Below are 18313 nucleotides of genomic sequence, written 5' to 3' on the forward strand. Positions count from 1 at the left end.
TCTGCCAAATTAGTTTAATCCCCCCACAGCACTAGCGAACCTCCCCGCGAGAACATTGGTCCCAGCTCCATGGAGGTGCAACCCGTCTGGCCTGAACTGGTCCCTCGTCCCCCAGAACTGGTCCTAATGCCCCAGGAATCTAAAGCCCTCCCTCCTGCACCATCTCTCCAGCCACGTATTAATTTGCTCTACCCTCCTATTTCTACTCTCGGAAGGACATGGCACCGGGAGTAATCCGGAGATTACTACCTTTGAGGTCCTGCTTGTTAATCTCTTTCCTAACTCATTAAAAACTGCCTGCATGACCTCATCCCTTTTTCTACCTATGTTGTTGGTACCATCCCCCTCCAGAATGTTCTGCAGCTGCTCAGTGACATCCTTGACCCTGGCACCAGGGAGGCAATATACCATCCTGGAATCACGTCTGCGGCTGCAGAAACGCCTGTCTGCTCCCCTAACTATAGAATCCCCTGTCACTATGTCCTTTCTCCTCCCCCACTGTGCAGCTGAGTGTCCCATGGTGCTATGGTCTTGGCACTGGCTGCACTACCTAGAGATACCCTCTCTCCCACCAGCACTCAGAACTGAATACTGGTTGGAGAGTGAGATGCCCTCCGGGGACTCCTGCACTACCTGCCTGGTGCTCCTTGTCTGTCTGGTGACACCCAGTCCCTCTCTGCTTGCACTCTCTTAAGCTGTAGGGTGACCACCTCCAGAAATGTGCTATCCACGTAGGTCCCAGCCCCGCGGATGCACTGTGGTGACGCCAGCTGTTGCTCAAGCTTCGAAACCTGGAGCTCGAGCTCCTCCAGCTGACGACACTTCCTGCACCTGTGGTTGTCCAGGACACGGGAAGCATCCTGAAGTTCTCACGTAGCACAAGATGTGCATTCAACGGGACTGAGATGCCCTGCCATGCCTCGATTTATTAGATTATTAACTAAACTTAACTGAAAATAAACTAAGCGTTGAAAAAAAAGCACTCATCAGAAAAGGAAACATTCACCACTCACTCTTGACTTGGCAGCAGCTTTTGATACCATCTGGCACAGTGGCCTGCCTACTGGTCAAGGTGTCAAAGATGTTACCTCAATGGGTTGTTATGACTACGAAAATGATGTTTTGAGACCGACAATTTCAGGTAATGCTAGGTGATAAACTGAGCACATGGAGGATCTTGAAGAATGGATTCTTCCGGGAACACGTTCTTGCTCCAACTCTTCAACATATTGTCTTCTTCCAACAATCTCCAAGCTATTCAAGTAGGCAGATGACATCTTTCTCGCTTTAAGAGACAGAGACTTCAAAAGGATTGAGGACAATTTGAATCAGGACATGGCAGTTATCATTGACTTTGCAAAAGTGGAGATTTAAGCCCAGTGTGTCGAAGAAAGTGTTGTCATGCTTCCATCTTAGTCACTTCACAAGTACTCAACATATTCTTGGATCAAGATTGGCTGATCGAGAAAGCCAGTGTATCTTGGAGTATACTTACCTAAAAGGACCATCTCACTAAGGTAGCTTGGAAGATCAAGAGCAAAAATGGCCTCCTAAAAAGCTTGCAGACTTAACATGGGGACCAATGCGCAAACATTGCGCAGCTTGGTGCTAGCTCTCTGCTACTCATTTGGACAATATTGTGTTCCATGTGGTTAAACTCTTCCCATACAAAACCAGTTGATATACAATTAAATCAAACAATGAGAATACCAACAAACCTGAAAGGCTACCATTATGTTCAAATATATGGCTTCCTAACATCACACGTCATATTGCAGCAAAGAATCTCCTTGACAAAATCCAGTAGATGCCATAACTTCCACTTTTCAAAGATATATGGAGGTATCTTGCCACCGATTCATCAGCTGAAGACCAATCTGGACTAGGGTACCAACCATCTTCACGGAAGATGCTGCTTCATTATAGCAAACAGAATTGGGATCAGCTGCTCTTTCTCTAAGAAACGTCTTCATCATCACCCAGCCTGATGAGAGATTGCCTGGCTTCAAGCTGCCACGACATCTCTGGTGCAAGCTCAACCATTTTAGATGTGGGATGGTAAGTTGTGCAACAAATGACCACACCCGGGGACTTGGGAACAGCTCTCTGTACCTGTGGTGCAGTTGAGGACGCCGCACATCTACCTGAATGGCTGCTCGTTTCATGCCAGTCCCCCGGGAGAACTTTCCAAACTCCACAATGCTAACCCCAAGACTACTGAATGGATAAAGTATGTATGATGCCTAAGCCTCTTGATGCTTTTGACATTTTTGACTTGTAGTTTATCTCTCTACTTTATAGTTTTTATTTTGATCATTTTTCCCCAATCTTTAATGTGGAATTTTAAGCCCATTTGTCTATTTGCAAATAATTTACTCACTGCCATCAGGAGGGCTGATAAGTAACTTTATTACAAATTCATACTATTTATATGGAAAGGTAATAGTAGCTTCTGGAGGTTAGCAAGTTGGGGATGAGCTTTTAGATTTTTGATACAGGAAATCAAGGATGGATCCTGATAACATGCCGGTGCTTGAGCCTCTTTAGACAAGCAGGAACTATTCATGCATCTTTCTGCTAGAGTGTTAGGGAATATGTTTGCACCTCCCAATAGACCAGTGAGGATTGTACACATATATAAACTTTAACAATCAAGATGATCAGAGAGTCACCTTTCACTTGTCAGTTCCACCAACCTTTGCACCCATCTCGGACCAGTCACAGGTTTATCTGTCCCTACAGAATGTGTGATAATGGAAATGGGGTAAGACTGGAAGACACAACAGCAGCTCCCTAACTTATTTCAAAGTTATCAAGCCTTGGTTTGAAGCAAACGGTGCTACTTTTGTTTTTTGTGGAAATTCTTAAGAATTCCATGTACAATTTATTTTTTTACATATTGTATTACAGTCAACAATTCTGTCCTATGAGAATAGCTTGTTCATGCATAGTCAATAACAAAAGCACAGGAGTACCCATATATGTTCCATATGCTTAACACCATTTCTCATTGACTTCAGTAACCGTGTAGAAGCCTGGACCAGGGATGTCAAGTTCTTGCTCAGACAGGAAGGTAGACCGACTACAGTTCTGATTGGTAATGAGTCGACTGTAAGAATCATGGACCGTGACTGGCAGAACACAGATAAAGCAACTGAATGGATACGATACAAAGCAACCCAGCTGGGTCAACCATTTATTCTGAGCTTGGGTCTGAATTTGCCTCATCCCTATCCAACCCCAAGTATGGGAGAAGCATATGGAGGATCCACATTTAAAACATCTCCCTACTGGCTTAAAAAGGTACTCTGCAGGACTGGTTTAATCCCTCTGCTTTAGTAAGGTGTATTTAGTTTATCACTTTTTAATTTGAATTTCTTATTCACAGTTTTAATGCATTATATTAATGTTAAATATAGACCTGTTAAGGCTCTTATGTTTGGTTGCTTTGAAGCAATATTGTATACTGTGCAGAGCAGAACAATTATCTCTCCTTCCCCCATACAACCCCCAGGAATGGGGGGAGGGGGGAAGGGGGGGTGTCTCCTGCTCGTAAACTGGTTTCAGGGTTGGGGTAGTGAAGTTGTTCCTTTGGCTCATAGGCTATTGGACAGGGATATGTTGATCTTTGTCTTGTAATTGGAGAGACTGCTTGAAGGAGAAACCTCTCCTCTCCGTCAGTTAATTGTTTGAGTTTGCATTCTTATCTGTTCCTGAACTGAAGGATGTTGAGGAAGGAAATACTTATGGTTGCTGTAAATAAACCTTGTTCACAAGTATTTCAAATTTAAAAATCTGCATAAAAGTAATGTTATTTGCTTTCTACTAATTTTAATTCAGAACCTTGGGTAAAGCTGGCCCTAACTATAGTCTTAATAAATAAACCACCTTTCCTTGTACAACAATTGTGCAAAACTTGTATTCTTGTATTTGATCAAGAAAGTATAGATACAAGGGCCAATTTCCCTGATTGGGCATTCCTGGCGAGGAGCGGTGCTGACAGGAAGTACTGATTGTGAAATTGCCTACCGACCATTTCTGATTTTTCATTCGATAGTTTAATCAATTAGTTTAATTATTAGTGGACATTCTGGCCATAAGAGCCATCACAGTCAAACTTGACCCTATTGTTACCCATGCTTTATCTAGGGTCATTGGGGAGTGATTAGGAACAGGAACCCTGCTGATACATATATGTCTCTCTCCCGAGTCAACATAAGAACATAAGAAACAGGTGCAGGAGCGGGCCATACGGCCCCTCGAGCCTGCTCCACCATTCAATAAGATCATGGCTGATCTTCCACCTCAACTCCACTTTCCCGCCCTAACCCCAGATCCCTTGAATCCTTTAGTGTCCAAATATCCATCGATCTCAGTCTTGAATATACTCAGCGACTGAGCATCCACAGCCTTCTAGAGGAGAGAATTCCAAAGATTCACAACCCTTGGAGTGAAGAAATTTTTTTCTCATCTCGGTCCTAAATGGCCGACCCCTTATCTTGAGACTATGACCCCTAGTTCTGGACTCTACAGCCAGGGGAAACAGCCTCTCAGCATCTACTGTGTCAAGCCCTCTAAGAATTTTATACATTTCAGTGAGATCACCTCTCATTCTTCTAAACTCCAGAGAATATAGGCCCATTCTACTCAATCTCTCCTCATAGGACAACCCTCTCTTCCCAGGAATCAATCTAGTGAACCTACATTGCACCGCCTCTAAGGCAAGTTTATCCTTCCTTAGGTAAGGAGACCAAAACTACGCAGTACTCCAGGCATGGTCTCACCAGAGCCCTATACAATTGCAGCAAGACTCCTTACTCTTACACTCCAAACCCCTTGCAATAAAGGCTAACATACCATTTGCCTTCCTAATTGCTTGCCATACTTGCGTGTTAACTTTCTTTGATTTTATGTACCAGAACACCCAAATCCCTCTGACTACCAACATTTCGTAGTCTCTCACCTTTTAAAAAAAAAATTCTGCTTTTCCATTCTTCCTACCAAAGTGGATGATTTTACATTTCCCCACATTATACTCCATCTGTCACCTTCTCGTCCACTCACGTACCCTGTCTATATCCCTTTGCAGCCTCTTTGCGTCCTCCCCCAGCTTACTTTCCCACCTAGCTTTGTATCATCTTTGTGTTGTCTACTGTGAAGACAGCTACAAAATATTTGTCTAACATCTCTGCCATTTTCTTATTCCCCTTTATATAATTTCTCCTGTTTTTGCCTCTAAGTCCCCCACGTTTACTTTCACCAATCTCTTTCTTTTTATGTACTGGTAGAAGCTCTTACAATCTGTTTTTATATATCTTGCTAGTTTACTCTCATTCAGTTTTCTCCCTCATTATCAATTTCTTGGTCATCCTCTGCTGATTTCTAAAACCCTCCCAATCCTCAGGCTAAATACTCTTTTTGGCAACATTGTAAGCCTAACCCTAACCCTAACCCTAACCCTAATGCCCTAACCCTAATACCCTAACCCTAACTTTTAACTTAATACTATCCTTAACTTCTTTAGTTAGTCACGGTTGGATCACTTTTCCCATGGAGATTTTGGGATCGATTTTCCCAGGAAATTGTGGGGGCAGGGGGCTCCAAAAATTGGGGAAATCCCGTTCGGGTTCAAAGCCTGGCTCCAACCCGCTGACTTCTGAGTTCCCCACGGACATACCTGTGAGCGCGCGGGCGTCCCAAATATGGAAGTCGCGCCAGCAATTAAAGCCGGCGGGATGATAGTTAAAGAGCCAAATGTACCTCATTGAGGTACTTAAGTCACTTTACTTGTGACATATTCGGTAGTTAGAACGATTTTTAAATTACCCGGGCGGCTTTCCCACGACTTCTGATTCACGCCTAGTGCAATCAGGCAAAAAGAAACAAAATAAATGACATAAAAAACCACTGCACGAAGTTAAAACACAAAAATCAACTTACCTTTCCACCCTGCTCCAATGTCCGATGTCTCCCTCTCCGATCTCCCCTTCTTCACCCCCCTGATGTCCCCCTGATCTCCCCTTCTTCAACCCCTGATGTCCCCCCCGACCTCCCCTTCTTCACCCCCCGATCTTCCACTCTTCCCCCCCCCCCGATCTTCCACTCTTCCCCCCCCCCCCGATCTTCCACTCTTCCCCCCCCCCGATCTTCCACTCTTCCCCCCCCCCGATCTTCCACTCTTCCCCCCCCCCCCGATCTTCCACTCTTCCCCCCCCCCCGATCTTCCACTCTTCCCCCCCCGATCTTCCACTCTTCCCCCCCGATCTTCCACTCTTCCCCCCCCGATCTTCCACTCTTCCCCCCCCGATCTTCCACTCTTCCCCCCCCCGATCTTCCACTCTTCCCCCCCTCGATCTTCCACTCTTCCCCCCCCGATCTTCCACTCTCCCCCCCCCCCCCGATCTTCCACTCTCCCCCCCCGATCTTCCACTCTCCCCCCCCGATCTTCCACTCTCCCCCCCCCGATCTTCCACTCTCCCCCCCCGATCTTCCACTCTCCACCCCCCGATCTTCCACTCTCCACCCCCCGATCTTCCACTCTCCACCCCCCGATCTTCCACTCTCCACCCCCCGATCTTCCACTCTCCCCCCCCCGATCTTCCACTCTCCCCCCCCCGATCTTCCACTCTCCCCCCCCCGATCTTCCACTCTCCCCCCCCCCGATCTTCCACTCTCCCCCCCCCCCCCGATCTTCCACTCTCCCCCACCCCCGATCTTCCACTCTCCCCCCCCGATCTTCCACTCTCCCCCCCCGATCTTCCACTCTCCCCCCCCGATCTTCCACTCTCCCCCCCCGATCTTCCACTCTCCCCCCCCGATCTTCCACTCTCCCCCCCCGATCTTCCACTCTCCACCCCCCGATCTTCCACTCTCCCCCCCCCGATCTTCCACGCTTCCCCCCCGATCTTCCACTCTCCCCCCCCCCGATCTTCCACTCTCCCCTAACCCGATCTTCCACTCTCCCCCCCCCCGATCTTCCACTCTCCCCCCCCCGATCTTCCACGCTTCCCCCCCGATCTTCCACTCTCCCCCCCCCGATCTTCCACTCTCCCCCCCCCCCGATCTTCCACGCTTCCCCCCCGATCTTCCACGCTCCCCCCCCCCGATCTTCCACGCTCCCCCCCCCCGATCTTCCACGCTCCCCCCCCCGATCTTCCACGCTCCCCCCCCGATCTTCCACGCTCCCCCCCCGATCTTCCACGCTCCCCCCCCGATCTTCCACTACCCCCCCCCGATCTTCCACTACCCCCCCCCGATCTTCCACTACCCCCCCCCGATCTTCCACTACCCCCCCCCCGATCTTCCACTACCCGCCCCCCCCGATCTTCCACTACCCCCCCCCGATCTTCCACTCCCCCCCCCGATCTTCCACTCTCCCCCCCCCCGATCTTCCACTCTCCCCCCCCCCGATCTTCCACTCTCCCCCCCCCCCCCCCGATCTTCCACTCTCCCCCCCCCGATCTTCCACTCTCCCCCCCCCGATCTTCCACTCTCCCCCACCCCCCCGATCTTCCACTCTCCCCCCCCCGATCTTCCACTCTCCCCCCCCGAACTTCCACTCCCCCCCACCCCGATCTTCCACTCCCCCCCCCGATCTTCCACTCTCCCCCCCCCCGATCTTCCACTCTCCCCCCCCCCCCCGATCTTCCACTCTCCCCCCCCCCCGATCTTCCACTCTCCCCCCCCCCCCCCCGATCTTCCACTCTCCCCCCCCGATCTTCCACTCTCCCCCCCCGATCTTCCACTCTCCCCCCCCGATCTTCCACTACCCCCCCCCGATCTTCCACTACCCCCCCCGATCTTCCACTACCCCCCCCCGATCTTCCACTACCCCCCCCCGATCTTCCACTACCCGCCCCCCCGATCTTCCACTACCCCCCCCCCGATCTTCCACTCCCCCCCCCCCGATCTTCCACTCCCCCCCCCCCGATCTTCCACTCCCCCCCCCGATCTTCCACTCCCCCGCCCCCGATCTTCCACTCTCCCCCCCCCCCCGATCTTCCACTCTCCCCCCCCCCCGGTCTTCCACTCTTCCCCCCCCCCCCGATCTTCCACTCTCCCCCCCCCGATCTTCCACTCTCCCCCACCCCCCCGATCTTCCACTCTCCCCCCCCGATCTTCCACTCTCCCCCCCCGATCTTCCACTCCCCCCCACCCCGATCTTCCACTCCCCCCCCCCGATCTTCCACTCTCCCCCCCCCCGATCTTCCACTCTCCCCCCCCCCCCCCGATCTTCCACTCTTCCCCCCCCCCCCGATCTTCCACTCTCCCCCCCCGATCTTCCACTCTCCCCCCCCGATCTTCCACTCTCCCCCCCCGATCTTCCACTCTCCCCCCCCGATCTTCCACTCTCCCCCCCCGATCTTCCACTCTCCCCCCCCGATCTTCCACTCTCCCCCCCCGATCTTCCACTCTCCCCCCGATCTTCCACTCTTCCCCTCCCCCCGATCTTCCACTCTCCCCCCCCCCCCCCCGATCTTCCACTCTCCCGCCCCCCCCCCGATCTTCCACTCTCCCCCCCCGATCTTCCACTCTCCCCCCCCGATCTTCCACTCTCCCCCCCCGATCTTCCACTCTCCCCCCCCGATCTTCCACTCTCCCCCCCCGATCTTCCACTCTCCCCCCCCGATCTTCCACGCTCCCCCCCCGATCTTCCACTACCCCCCCCCCGATCTTCCACTACCCCCCCCCGATCTTCCACTACCCCCCCCGATCTTCCACTACCCCCCCCCGATCTTCCACTACCCCCCCCGATCTTCCACTCCCCCCCCCGATCTTCCACTCCCCCCCCCCCCGATCTTCCACTCTCCCCCCCCCGATCTTCCACTCTCCCCCCCCCGATCTTCCACTCTTCCCCCCCCCCCCCGATCTTCCACTCTCCCCCCCCCCCCCCGATCTTCCACTCTCCCCCCCCCGATCTTCCACTCTCCCCCACCCCCCCGATCTTCCACTCTCCCCCCCCGATCTTCCACTCTCCCCCCCCGATCTTCCACTCCCCCCCACCCCGATCTTCCACTCCCCCCCCCCGATCTTCCACTCTCCCCCCCCCCCGATCTTCCACTCTCCCCCCCCCCCGATCTTCCACTCTCCTCCCCCCCCCCGGTCTTCCACTCTCCCCCCCCGATCTTCCACTCTCCCCCCCCGATCTTCCACTCTCCCCCCCCGATCTTCCACTCTCCCCCCCCGATCTTCCACTCTCCCCCCCCGATCTTCCACTCTCCCCCCCCGATCTTCCACTCTCCCCCCCCGATCTTCCACGCTCCCCCCCCCGATCTTCCACTACCCCCCCCCGATCTTCCACTACCCCCCCCCGATCTTCCACTACCCCCCCGATCTTCCACTACCCCCCCCCGATCTTCCACTACCCGCCCCCCCGATCTTCCACTACCCCCCCCCCGATCTTCCACTCCCCCCCCCGATCTTCCACTCCCCCCCCCGATCTTCCACTCCCCCCCCCCGATCTTCCACTCCCCCCCCCCGATCTTCCACTCTCCCCCCCCCCCCCCGATCTTCCACTCTCCCCCCCCCCGATCTTCCACTCTCCCCCCCCCGATCTTCCACTCTCCCCCACCCCCCCCGATCTTCCACTCTCCCCCCCCTATCTTCCACTCCCCCCCCCCTATCTTCCACTCCCCCCCCCCTATCTTCCACTCCCCCCCACCCCGATCTTCCACTCCCCCCCCGATCTTCCACTCTCCCCCCCCCCCGATCTTCCACTCTCCCCCCCCCCCCGATCTTCCACTCTTCCCCCCCCCCCCCCCGATCTTCCACTCTCCCCCCCCGATCTTCCACTCTCCCCCCCCGATCTTCCACTCTCCCCCCCCCCCCGATCTTCCACTCTCCCCCCCCGATCTTCCACTCTCCCCCCCCGATCTTCCACTCTCCCCCCCCGATCTTCCACTCTCCCCCCCCGATCTTCCACTCTCCCCCCCCGATCTTCCACTCTCCCCCCCCCGATCTTCCACTCTCCCCCCCGATCTTCCACTCTCCCCCCCGATCTTCCACTCTTCCCCTCCCCCCGATCTTCCACTCTTCCCCCCCCCCCCGATCTTCCACTCTTCCCCCCCCCCGATCTTCCACTCTTCCCCCCCCCCCGATCTTCCACTCTTCCCCCCCCCCCCCGATCTTCAACTCTTCCCCCCCCGATCTTCAACTCTTCCCCCCCCGATCTTCCACTCTTCCCCCCCCGATCTTCCACTCTTCCCCCCCCGATCTTCCACTCTTCCCCCCCCGATCTTCCACTCTTGCCCCCCGATCTTCCACTCTTCCCCCCCCGATCTTCCACTCTTCCCCCCCCCCGATCTTCCACTCTTCCCCCCCCCGATCTTCCACTCTTCCCCCCCCCGATCTTCCACTCTTCCCCCCCCCGATCTTCCACTCTTCCCCCCCCTGATCTTCCACTCTTCCCCCCCCCCCGATCTTCCACTCTTCCCCCCCCGATCTTCCACTCTTCCACCCCCGATCTTCCACTCTTCCCCCCCCGATCTTCCACTCTTCCCCCCCCCCCGATCTTCCACTCTTCCCCCCCCCCGATCTTCCACTCTCCCCCCCCGATCTTCCACTCTCCCCCCCCCGATCTTCCACTCTCCCCCCCCGATCTTCCACTCTCCCCCCCCGATCTTCCACTCTTCCCCCCCCCCCCGATCTTCCACTCTTCCCCCCCCCTGATCTTGCACTCTCCCCCCCCGATCTTCCACTCTCCCCCCCCGATCTTCCACTCTCCCCCCCCGATCTTCCACTCTCCCCCCCCCGATCTTCCACTCTCCCCCCCCCGATCTTCCACTCTCCCCCCCCCGATCTTCCACTCTCCCCCCCCGATCTTCCACTCTCCCCCCCCGATCTTCCACTCTCCCCCCCCGATCTTCCACTCTCCCCCCCCGATCTTCCACTCTCCCCCCCCGATCTTCCACTCTCCCCCCCCGATCTTCCACTCTCCCCCCCCGATCTTCCACTCTCCCCCCCGATCTTCCACACTCCCCCCCCCGATCTTCCACACTCCCCCCCCGATCTTCCACACTCACCCCCCGATCTTCCACTCTCCCCCCCCGATCTTCCACTCTCCCCCCCCGATCTTCCACTCTCCCCCCCCGATCTTCCACTCTCCCCCCCCGATCTTCCACTCTCCCCCCGCGATCTTCCACTCTCCCCCCCCGATCTTCCACTCTCCCCCCCCGATCTTCCACTCTCCCCCCCCGATCTTCTACTCTCCCCCCCCGATCTTCCACTCTCCCCCCCCGATCTTCCACTCTCCCCCCCCGATCTTCCACTCTCCCCCCCCCGATCTTCCACTCTCCCCCCCCGATCTTCCACTCTCCCCCCCCGATCTTCCACTCTCCCCCCCCGATCTTCCACTCTTCCCCCCCCCCGATCTTCCACTCTTCCCCCCCCCGATCTTCCACTCTTCCCCCCCCCCCGATCTTGCACTCTCCCCCCCCGATCTTCCACTCTCCCCCCCCGATCTTCCACTCTCCCCCCCCGATCTTCCACTCTCCCCCCCCGATCTTCCACTCTCCCCCCCCGATCTTCCACTCTCCCCCCCCGATCTTCCACTCTCCCCCCCCGATCTTCCACTCTCCCCCCCCGATCTTCCACTCTCCCCCCCCGATCTTCCACTCTCCCCCCCCGATCTTCCACTCTCCCCCCCCCGATCTTCCACACTCCCCCCCCGATCTTCCAAACTCCCCCCCCGATCTTCCACACTCCCCCCCCGATCTTCCACTCTCCCCCCCCGATCTTCCACTCTCCCCCCCCGATCTTCCACTCTCCCCCCCCGATCTTCCACTCTCCCCCCCCGATCTTCCACTCTCCCCCCGCGATCTTCCACTCTCCCCCCCCGATCTTCCACTCTCCCCCCCCGATCTTCCACTCTCCCCCCCCGATCTTCTACTCTCCCCCCCCGATCTTCCACTCTCCCCCCCCGATCTTCCACTCTCCCCCCCCGATCTTCCACTCTCCCCCCCCCGATCTTCCACTCTCCCCCCCCGATCTTCCACTCTCCCCCCCCGATCTTCCACTCTCCCCCCCGATCTTCCACTCTCCCCCCCCGATCTTCCACTCTCCCCCCCCGATCTTCCACTCTCCCCCCCCGATCTTCCACTCTCCCCCCCCGATCTTCCACTCTCCCCCCCCCGATCTTCCACTCTCCCCCCCCGATCTTCCACTCTCCCCCCCCCGATCTTCCACTCTCCCCCCCCCCCCGATCTTCCACTCTCCCCCCCCGATCTTCCACTCTCCCCCCCCGATCTTCCACTCTCCCCCCCCCGATCTTCCACTCTCCCCCCCCCCCCGATCTTCCACTCTCCCCCCCCCCCCGATCTACCACTCTCCCCCCCCCCCCCCCGATCTTCCACTCTCCCCCCCAATCTTCCACTCTCCCCACCCCCAGAACTTCCACTCTCCCCCCCCCCCCCGATCTTCCACTCTCCCCCCCCCGATCTTCCACTCTCCCCCCCCCCCCCCGATCTTCCACTCCCCCCCCCCGATCTTCCACTCTCCCCCCCCCGATCTTCCACTCTCCCCCCCCCCCCGATCTTCCACTCTCCCCCCCACCCGATCTTCCACTCTCCCCCCCCGATCTTCCACTCTCCCCCCCCCCCCCCCGATCTTCCACTCTCCCCCCCCCCCCCGATTTTCCACTCTCCCCCCCCCCCCCGATCTTCCACTCTCCCCCCCCCCCCCCGATCTTCCACTCTCCCCCCCCGATCTTCCACTCTCCCCCCCCGATCTTCCACCCTCCCCCCCCCGATCTTCCACTCTCCCCCCCCGATCTTCCACTCTCCCCCCCCCGATCTTCCACTCTCCCCCCCCCGATCTTCCACTCTCCCCCCCCGATCTTCCACTCTCCCCCCCCGATCTTCCACTCTCCCCCCCCCCCCCCCGATCTTCCACGCTTCCCCCCCGATCTTCCACTCTACCCCCCCCCCCCAATCTTCCACTCCCCCCCCCCCCCCCGATCTTCCACTCCCCCCCCCCCGATCTTCCACTCTCCCCCCCCGATCTTCCACTCTCCCCCCCCGATCTTCCACTCTCCCCCCCCCCGATCTTCCACTCTCCCCCCCCCCCCGATCTTCCACTCTCCCCCCCCCCGATCTTCCACTCTCCCCCCCCCCCCCGATCTTCCACTCTCCCCCCCCGATCTTCCACTCTCCCCCCCCGATCTTCCACTCTCCCCCCCCCGATCTTCCACTCTCCCCCCCCCCGATCTTCCACTCTCCCCCCCCCGATCTTCCACTCTCCCCCCCCCGATCTTCCACTCTCCCCCCCCCGATCTTCCACTCTCCCCCCCCCGATCTTCCACTCTCCCCCCCCCCCGATCTTCCACTCTCCCCCCCGATCTTCCACTCTCCCCCCCCCCGATCTTCCACTCTCCTCCCCCCGATCTTCCACTCTCCCCCCCCCCCCCCCGATCTTCCACGCTTCCCCCCCGATCTTCCACTCTACCCCCCCCCAATCTTCCACTCCCCCCCCCCGATCTTCCACTCTTCCCCCCCCCCCCCGATCTTCCACTCTCCACCCCCCGATCTTCCACTCTCCACCCCCCGATCTTCCACTCTCCACCCCCCGATCTTCCACTCTCCCCCCCCCGATCTCCACTCTCCCCCCCCCCGATCTTCCACTCTCCCCCCCCCGATCTTCCACTCTCCCCCCCCCGATCTTCCACTCTCCCCCCCCCCCCCCCGATCTTCCACTCTCCCCCCCGATCTTCCACTCTCCCCCCCCCGATCTTCCACTCTCCCCCCCCCCGATCTTCCACTCTCCCCCCCCCCGATCTTCCACTCTCCCCCCCCCCCCCCGATCTTCCACGCCTACCCCCCGATCTTCCACTCTACCCCCCCCCGATCTTCCACTCCCCCCCCCCCCGATCTTCCACTCTTCCCCCCCCCCCCGATCTTCCACTCTCCCCCCCCCGATCTTCCACTCTCCCCCCCCCGATCTTCCACTCTCCCCCCCCGATCTTCCACTCTCCCCCCCCGATCTTCCACTCTCCCCCCCCCCGATCTTCCACTCTCCCCCCCCCCCCCCGATCTTCCACTCTCCACCCCCCGATCTTCCACTCTCCACCCCCCGATCTTCCACTCTCCCCCCCCCGATCTTCCACTCTCCACCCCCCGATCTTCCACTCTCCACCCCCCGATCTTCCACTCTCCCCCCCCCGATCTTCCACTCTCCCCCCCCCCGATCTTCCACTCTCCCCCCCCCCCCCCGATCTTCCACTCTCCCCCCCCGATCTTCCACTCTTCCCCCCCCTGATCTTCCATTCTTCTTCCCCCCGCGATCTTCCACTCTCCCCCCGCGATCTTCCACTCTCCCCCGCGATCTTCCACTCTCCCCCGCGATCTTCCACTCTCCCCCCCCGATCTTCCAGTCTCCCCCCCCGATCTTCCACTCTCCCCCCCGATCTTCCACTCTCCCCCGCGATCTTCCAGTCTCCCCCCCCCGATCTTCCACTCTCCCCCCCCCCCCCGATCTTCCAGCTCTCCCCCCCCCCGATCTTCCAGTCTCCCCCCCCGATCTTCCACTCTCCCCCCCCGATCTTCCACTCTCCCCCCCCCCCGATCTTCCACTCTCCCCCCCCGATCTTCCACTCTCCCCCCCCGATCTTCCACTCTCCCCCCCGATCTTCCACTCTCCCCCCCGATCTTCCACTCTCCCCCCCGATCTTCCACTCTCCCCCCCCCGATCTTCCACTCTCCCCCCCCGATCTTCCACTCTCCCCCCCCCGATCTTCCACTCTCCCCCCCCTCCCCCGATCTTCCACTCTCCCCCCCCGATCTTCCACTCTCCCCCCCCCCCCAATCTTCCACTCCCCCCCCCCCCCAATCTTCCACTCACCCCCCCCCCCCAATCTTCCACTCTTCCCCCCCCCCAATCTTCCACTCTTCCCCCCCCCCCGATCTTCCACTCTCCCCCCCCCCCGATCTTCCACTCTCCCCCCCCCCGATCTTCCACTCTCCCCCCCCCGATCTTCCACTCTCCCCCCCCCCCGATCTTCCACTCTCCCCCCCCCCCCGATCTTCCACTCTCCCCCCCCCCCAATCTTCCACTCTCCCCCCCCCCCCAATCTTCCACTCTTCCCCCCCCCCCAATCTTCCACTCTTCCCCCCCCCCCGATCTTCCACTCTCCCCCCCCCCGATCTTCCACTCTCCCCCCCCGATCTTCCACTCTCCCCCCCCCGATCTTCCACTCTCCCCCCCCCGATCTTCCACTCTCCCCCCCCTGATCTTCCACTCTCCCCCCCCCCGATCTTCCACTCTCCCCCCCCCCCGATCTTCCACTCTCCACCCCCCCGATCTTCCACTCTCCACCCCCCCGATCTTCCACTCTCCCCCCCCCGATCTTCCACTCTCCCCCCCCCGATCTTCCACTCTCCCCCCCCCCGATCTTCCACTCTCCCCCCCCGATCTTCACTCTCCCCCCCCGATCTTCCACTCTCCCCCCCCGATCTTCCACTCTCCCCCCCCGATCTTCCACTCTCCCCCCCCCGATCTTCCACACTCCCCCCCCGATCTTCCACTCCACTCCCCCCCCCCGATCTTCCACTCTCCCCCCCCGATCTTCCACTCTCCCCCCCCGATCTTCCACTCTCCCCCCCCCCGATCTTCCACTCTCCCCCCCCCGATCTTCCACTCTCCCCCCCCGATCTTCCACTCTCCCCCCCCGATCTTCCACTCTCCCCCCCGATCTTCCACTCTCCCCCCCCCGATCTTCCACTCTCCCCCCCCCGATCTTCCACTCTCCCCCCCGATCTTCCACTCTCCCCCCCGATCTTCCACTCTCCCCCCCCCGATCTTCCACTCTCCCCCCCCCGATCTTCCACTCTCCCCCCCCGATCTTCCACTCTCCCCCCCCCCGATCTTCCACTCTCCCCCCCGATCTTCCACTCTCCCCCCCGATCTTCCACTCTCCCCCCCCCGATCTTCCACTCTCCCCCCCCGATCTTCCACTCTCCCCCCCCCGATCTTCCACTCTCCCCCCCCCGATCTTCCACTCTCCCCCCCCCGATCTTCCACTCTCCCCCCCCCCGATCTTCCACTCTCCCCCGTCCCCCTCCCCCCCGATCTTCCACTCTCCCCCCCCGATCTTCCACTCTCCCCCCCCGATCTTCCACTCTCCCCCCCCGATCTTCCACTCTCCCCCCCCCCGATCTTCCACTCTCCCCCCCCCCCCCGATCTTCCACTCTCCCCCCCCCCCCGATCTTCCACTCTCCCCCCCCCCCCCCGATCTACCACTCTCCCCCCCCCCCCCCGATCTTCCACTCTCCCCCCCAATCTTCCACTCTCCCCCACCCCCAGAACTTCCACTCTCCCCCCCCCCCCCCGATCTTCCACTCTCCCCCCCCCCGATCTTCCACTCTCCCCCCCCCCCCCGATCTTCCACTCTCCCCCCCCCCCCCGATCTTCCACTCCCCCCCCCCCGATCTTCCACTCTCCCCCCCCCCCCGATCTTCCACTCTCCCCCCCCCCGATCTTCCACTCTCCCCCCCCCCCCGATCTTCCACTCTCCCCCCCCCCGATCTTCCACTCTCCCCCCCCCGATCTTCCACTCTCCCCCCCCCCCCCCGATTTTCCACTCTCCCCCCCCCGATCTTCCACTCTCCCCCCCCCCCCCCCGATCTTCCACTCTCCCCCCGCCCGATCTTCCACTCTCCCCCCCCCCGATCTTCCACTCTCCCCCCCCCGATCTTCCACTCTCCCCCCCCCCGATCTTCCACTCTCCCCCCCCCCGATCTTCCACTCTCCCCCCACCGATCTTCCACTCTCCCCCCCCCCGATCTTCCACTCTCCCCCCCCCGATCTTCCACTCTCCCCCCCCGATCTTCCACTCTCCCCCCCCCCGATCTTCCACTCTCCCCCCCCCCCCCCCCGATCTTCCACGCTTCCCCCCCGATCTTCCACTCTACCCCCCCCCCAATCTTCCACTCCCCCCCCCCCCCCCCGATCTTCCACTCTCCCCCCCCCGATCTTCCACTCTCCCCCCCCCGATCTTCCACTCTCCCCCCCCGATCTTCCACTCTCCCCCCCCGATCTTCCACTCTCCCCCCCCCCCCCGATCTTCCACTCTCCCCCCCCCCCCGATCTTCCACTCTCCCCCCCCCCCCCGATCTTCCACTCTCCCCCCCCCGATCTTCCACTCTCCCCCCCCGATCTTCCACTCTCCCCCCACCGATCTTCCACTCTCCCCCCCCCCCCGATCTTCCACTCTCCCCCCCCCCCGATCTTCCACTCTCCCCCCCCCGATCTTCCACTCTCCCCCCCCCGATCTTCCACTCTCCCCCCCCCGATCTTCCACTCTCCCCCCCCCCGATCTTCCACTCTCCCCCCCCCCCGATCTTCCACTCTCCCCCCCGATCTTCCACTCTCCCCCCCCCCGATCTTCCACTCTCCCCCCTCCCCCCCGATCTTCCACTCTCCCCCCCCCGATCTTCCACTCTCCCCCCCCCCGATCTTCCACTCTCCCCCCCCCGATCTTCCACTCTCCCCCCCCGATCTTCCACTCTCCCCCCCCCCGATCTTCCACTCTCCCCCCCCCGATCTTCCACTCTCCCCCCCCCGATCTTCCACTCTCCCCCCCCCGATCTTCCACTCTCCCCCCCCGATCTTCCACTCTCCCCCCCGATCTTCCACTCTCCCCCCCCCCGATCTTCCACTCTCCCCCCCCCGATCTTCCACTCTCCCCCCCCCCCCCCCCCGATCTTCCACGCTTCCCCCCCGATCTTCCACTCCCTCCCCCCCCGATCTTCCACTCCCTCCCCCCCCGATCTTCCACTCTCCCCCCCCCCAATCTTCCACTCCCCCCCCCCCCCGATCTTCCACTCTTCCCCCCCCCGATCTTCCACTCTCCCCCCCCCGATCTTCCACTCTCCCCCCCCGATCTTCCACTCTCCCCCCCCCCGATCTTCCACTCTCCCCCCCCCCGATCTTCCACTCTCCCCCCCCCGATCTTCCACTCTCCCCCCCCCGATCTTCCACTCTCCCCCCCCCCCGATCTTCCACTCTCCCCCCCCCCCCGATCTTCCACTCTCCACCCCCCGATCTTCCACTCTCCACCCCCCGATCTTCCACTCTCCCCCCCCCGATCTTCCACTCTCCACCCCCCGATCTTCCACTCTCCACCCCCCGATCTTCCACTCTCCCCCCCCCCGATCTTCCACTCTCCCCCCCCCCCGATCTTCCACTCTCCCCCCCCCCCCGATCTTCCACTCTCCCCCCCCCCGATCTTCCACTCTTCCCCCCCCCTGATCTTCCATCTTCCCCCCCCCCCGATCATCCACTCTTCCCCCCCCCCGATCTTCCACTCTCTTCCCCCCCCCG

General features: G+C 60.0%; 1 protein-coding gene across 2 annotated transcripts in view; it reads left to right on the top strand.

Annotated features, from left to right (window-relative positions):
* The window catches only part of arsk (arylsulfatase family, member K), a 124283-nt gene that overhangs the window by 25287 nt on the left and 80683 nt on the right, over nucleotides 1-18313 (top strand). For both annotated transcript variants that reach the window (XM_067982860.1, XM_067982861.1), the window contains exon 4: nucleotides 3021-3303. In XM_067982860.1, coding sequence (XP_067838961.1) covers nucleotides 3021-3303 — 283 coding nt within the window. The remainder of the gene's footprint in view (nucleotides 1-3020; nucleotides 3304-18313) is intronic.

The sequence above is a fragment of the Heptranchias perlo genome, chromosome 4 (genome assembly GCF_035084215.1).
Source record: "Heptranchias perlo isolate sHepPer1 chromosome 4, sHepPer1.hap1, whole genome shotgun sequence".
Taxonomy (NCBI): domain Eukaryota; kingdom Metazoa; phylum Chordata; class Chondrichthyes; order Hexanchiformes; family Hexanchidae; genus Heptranchias; species Heptranchias perlo.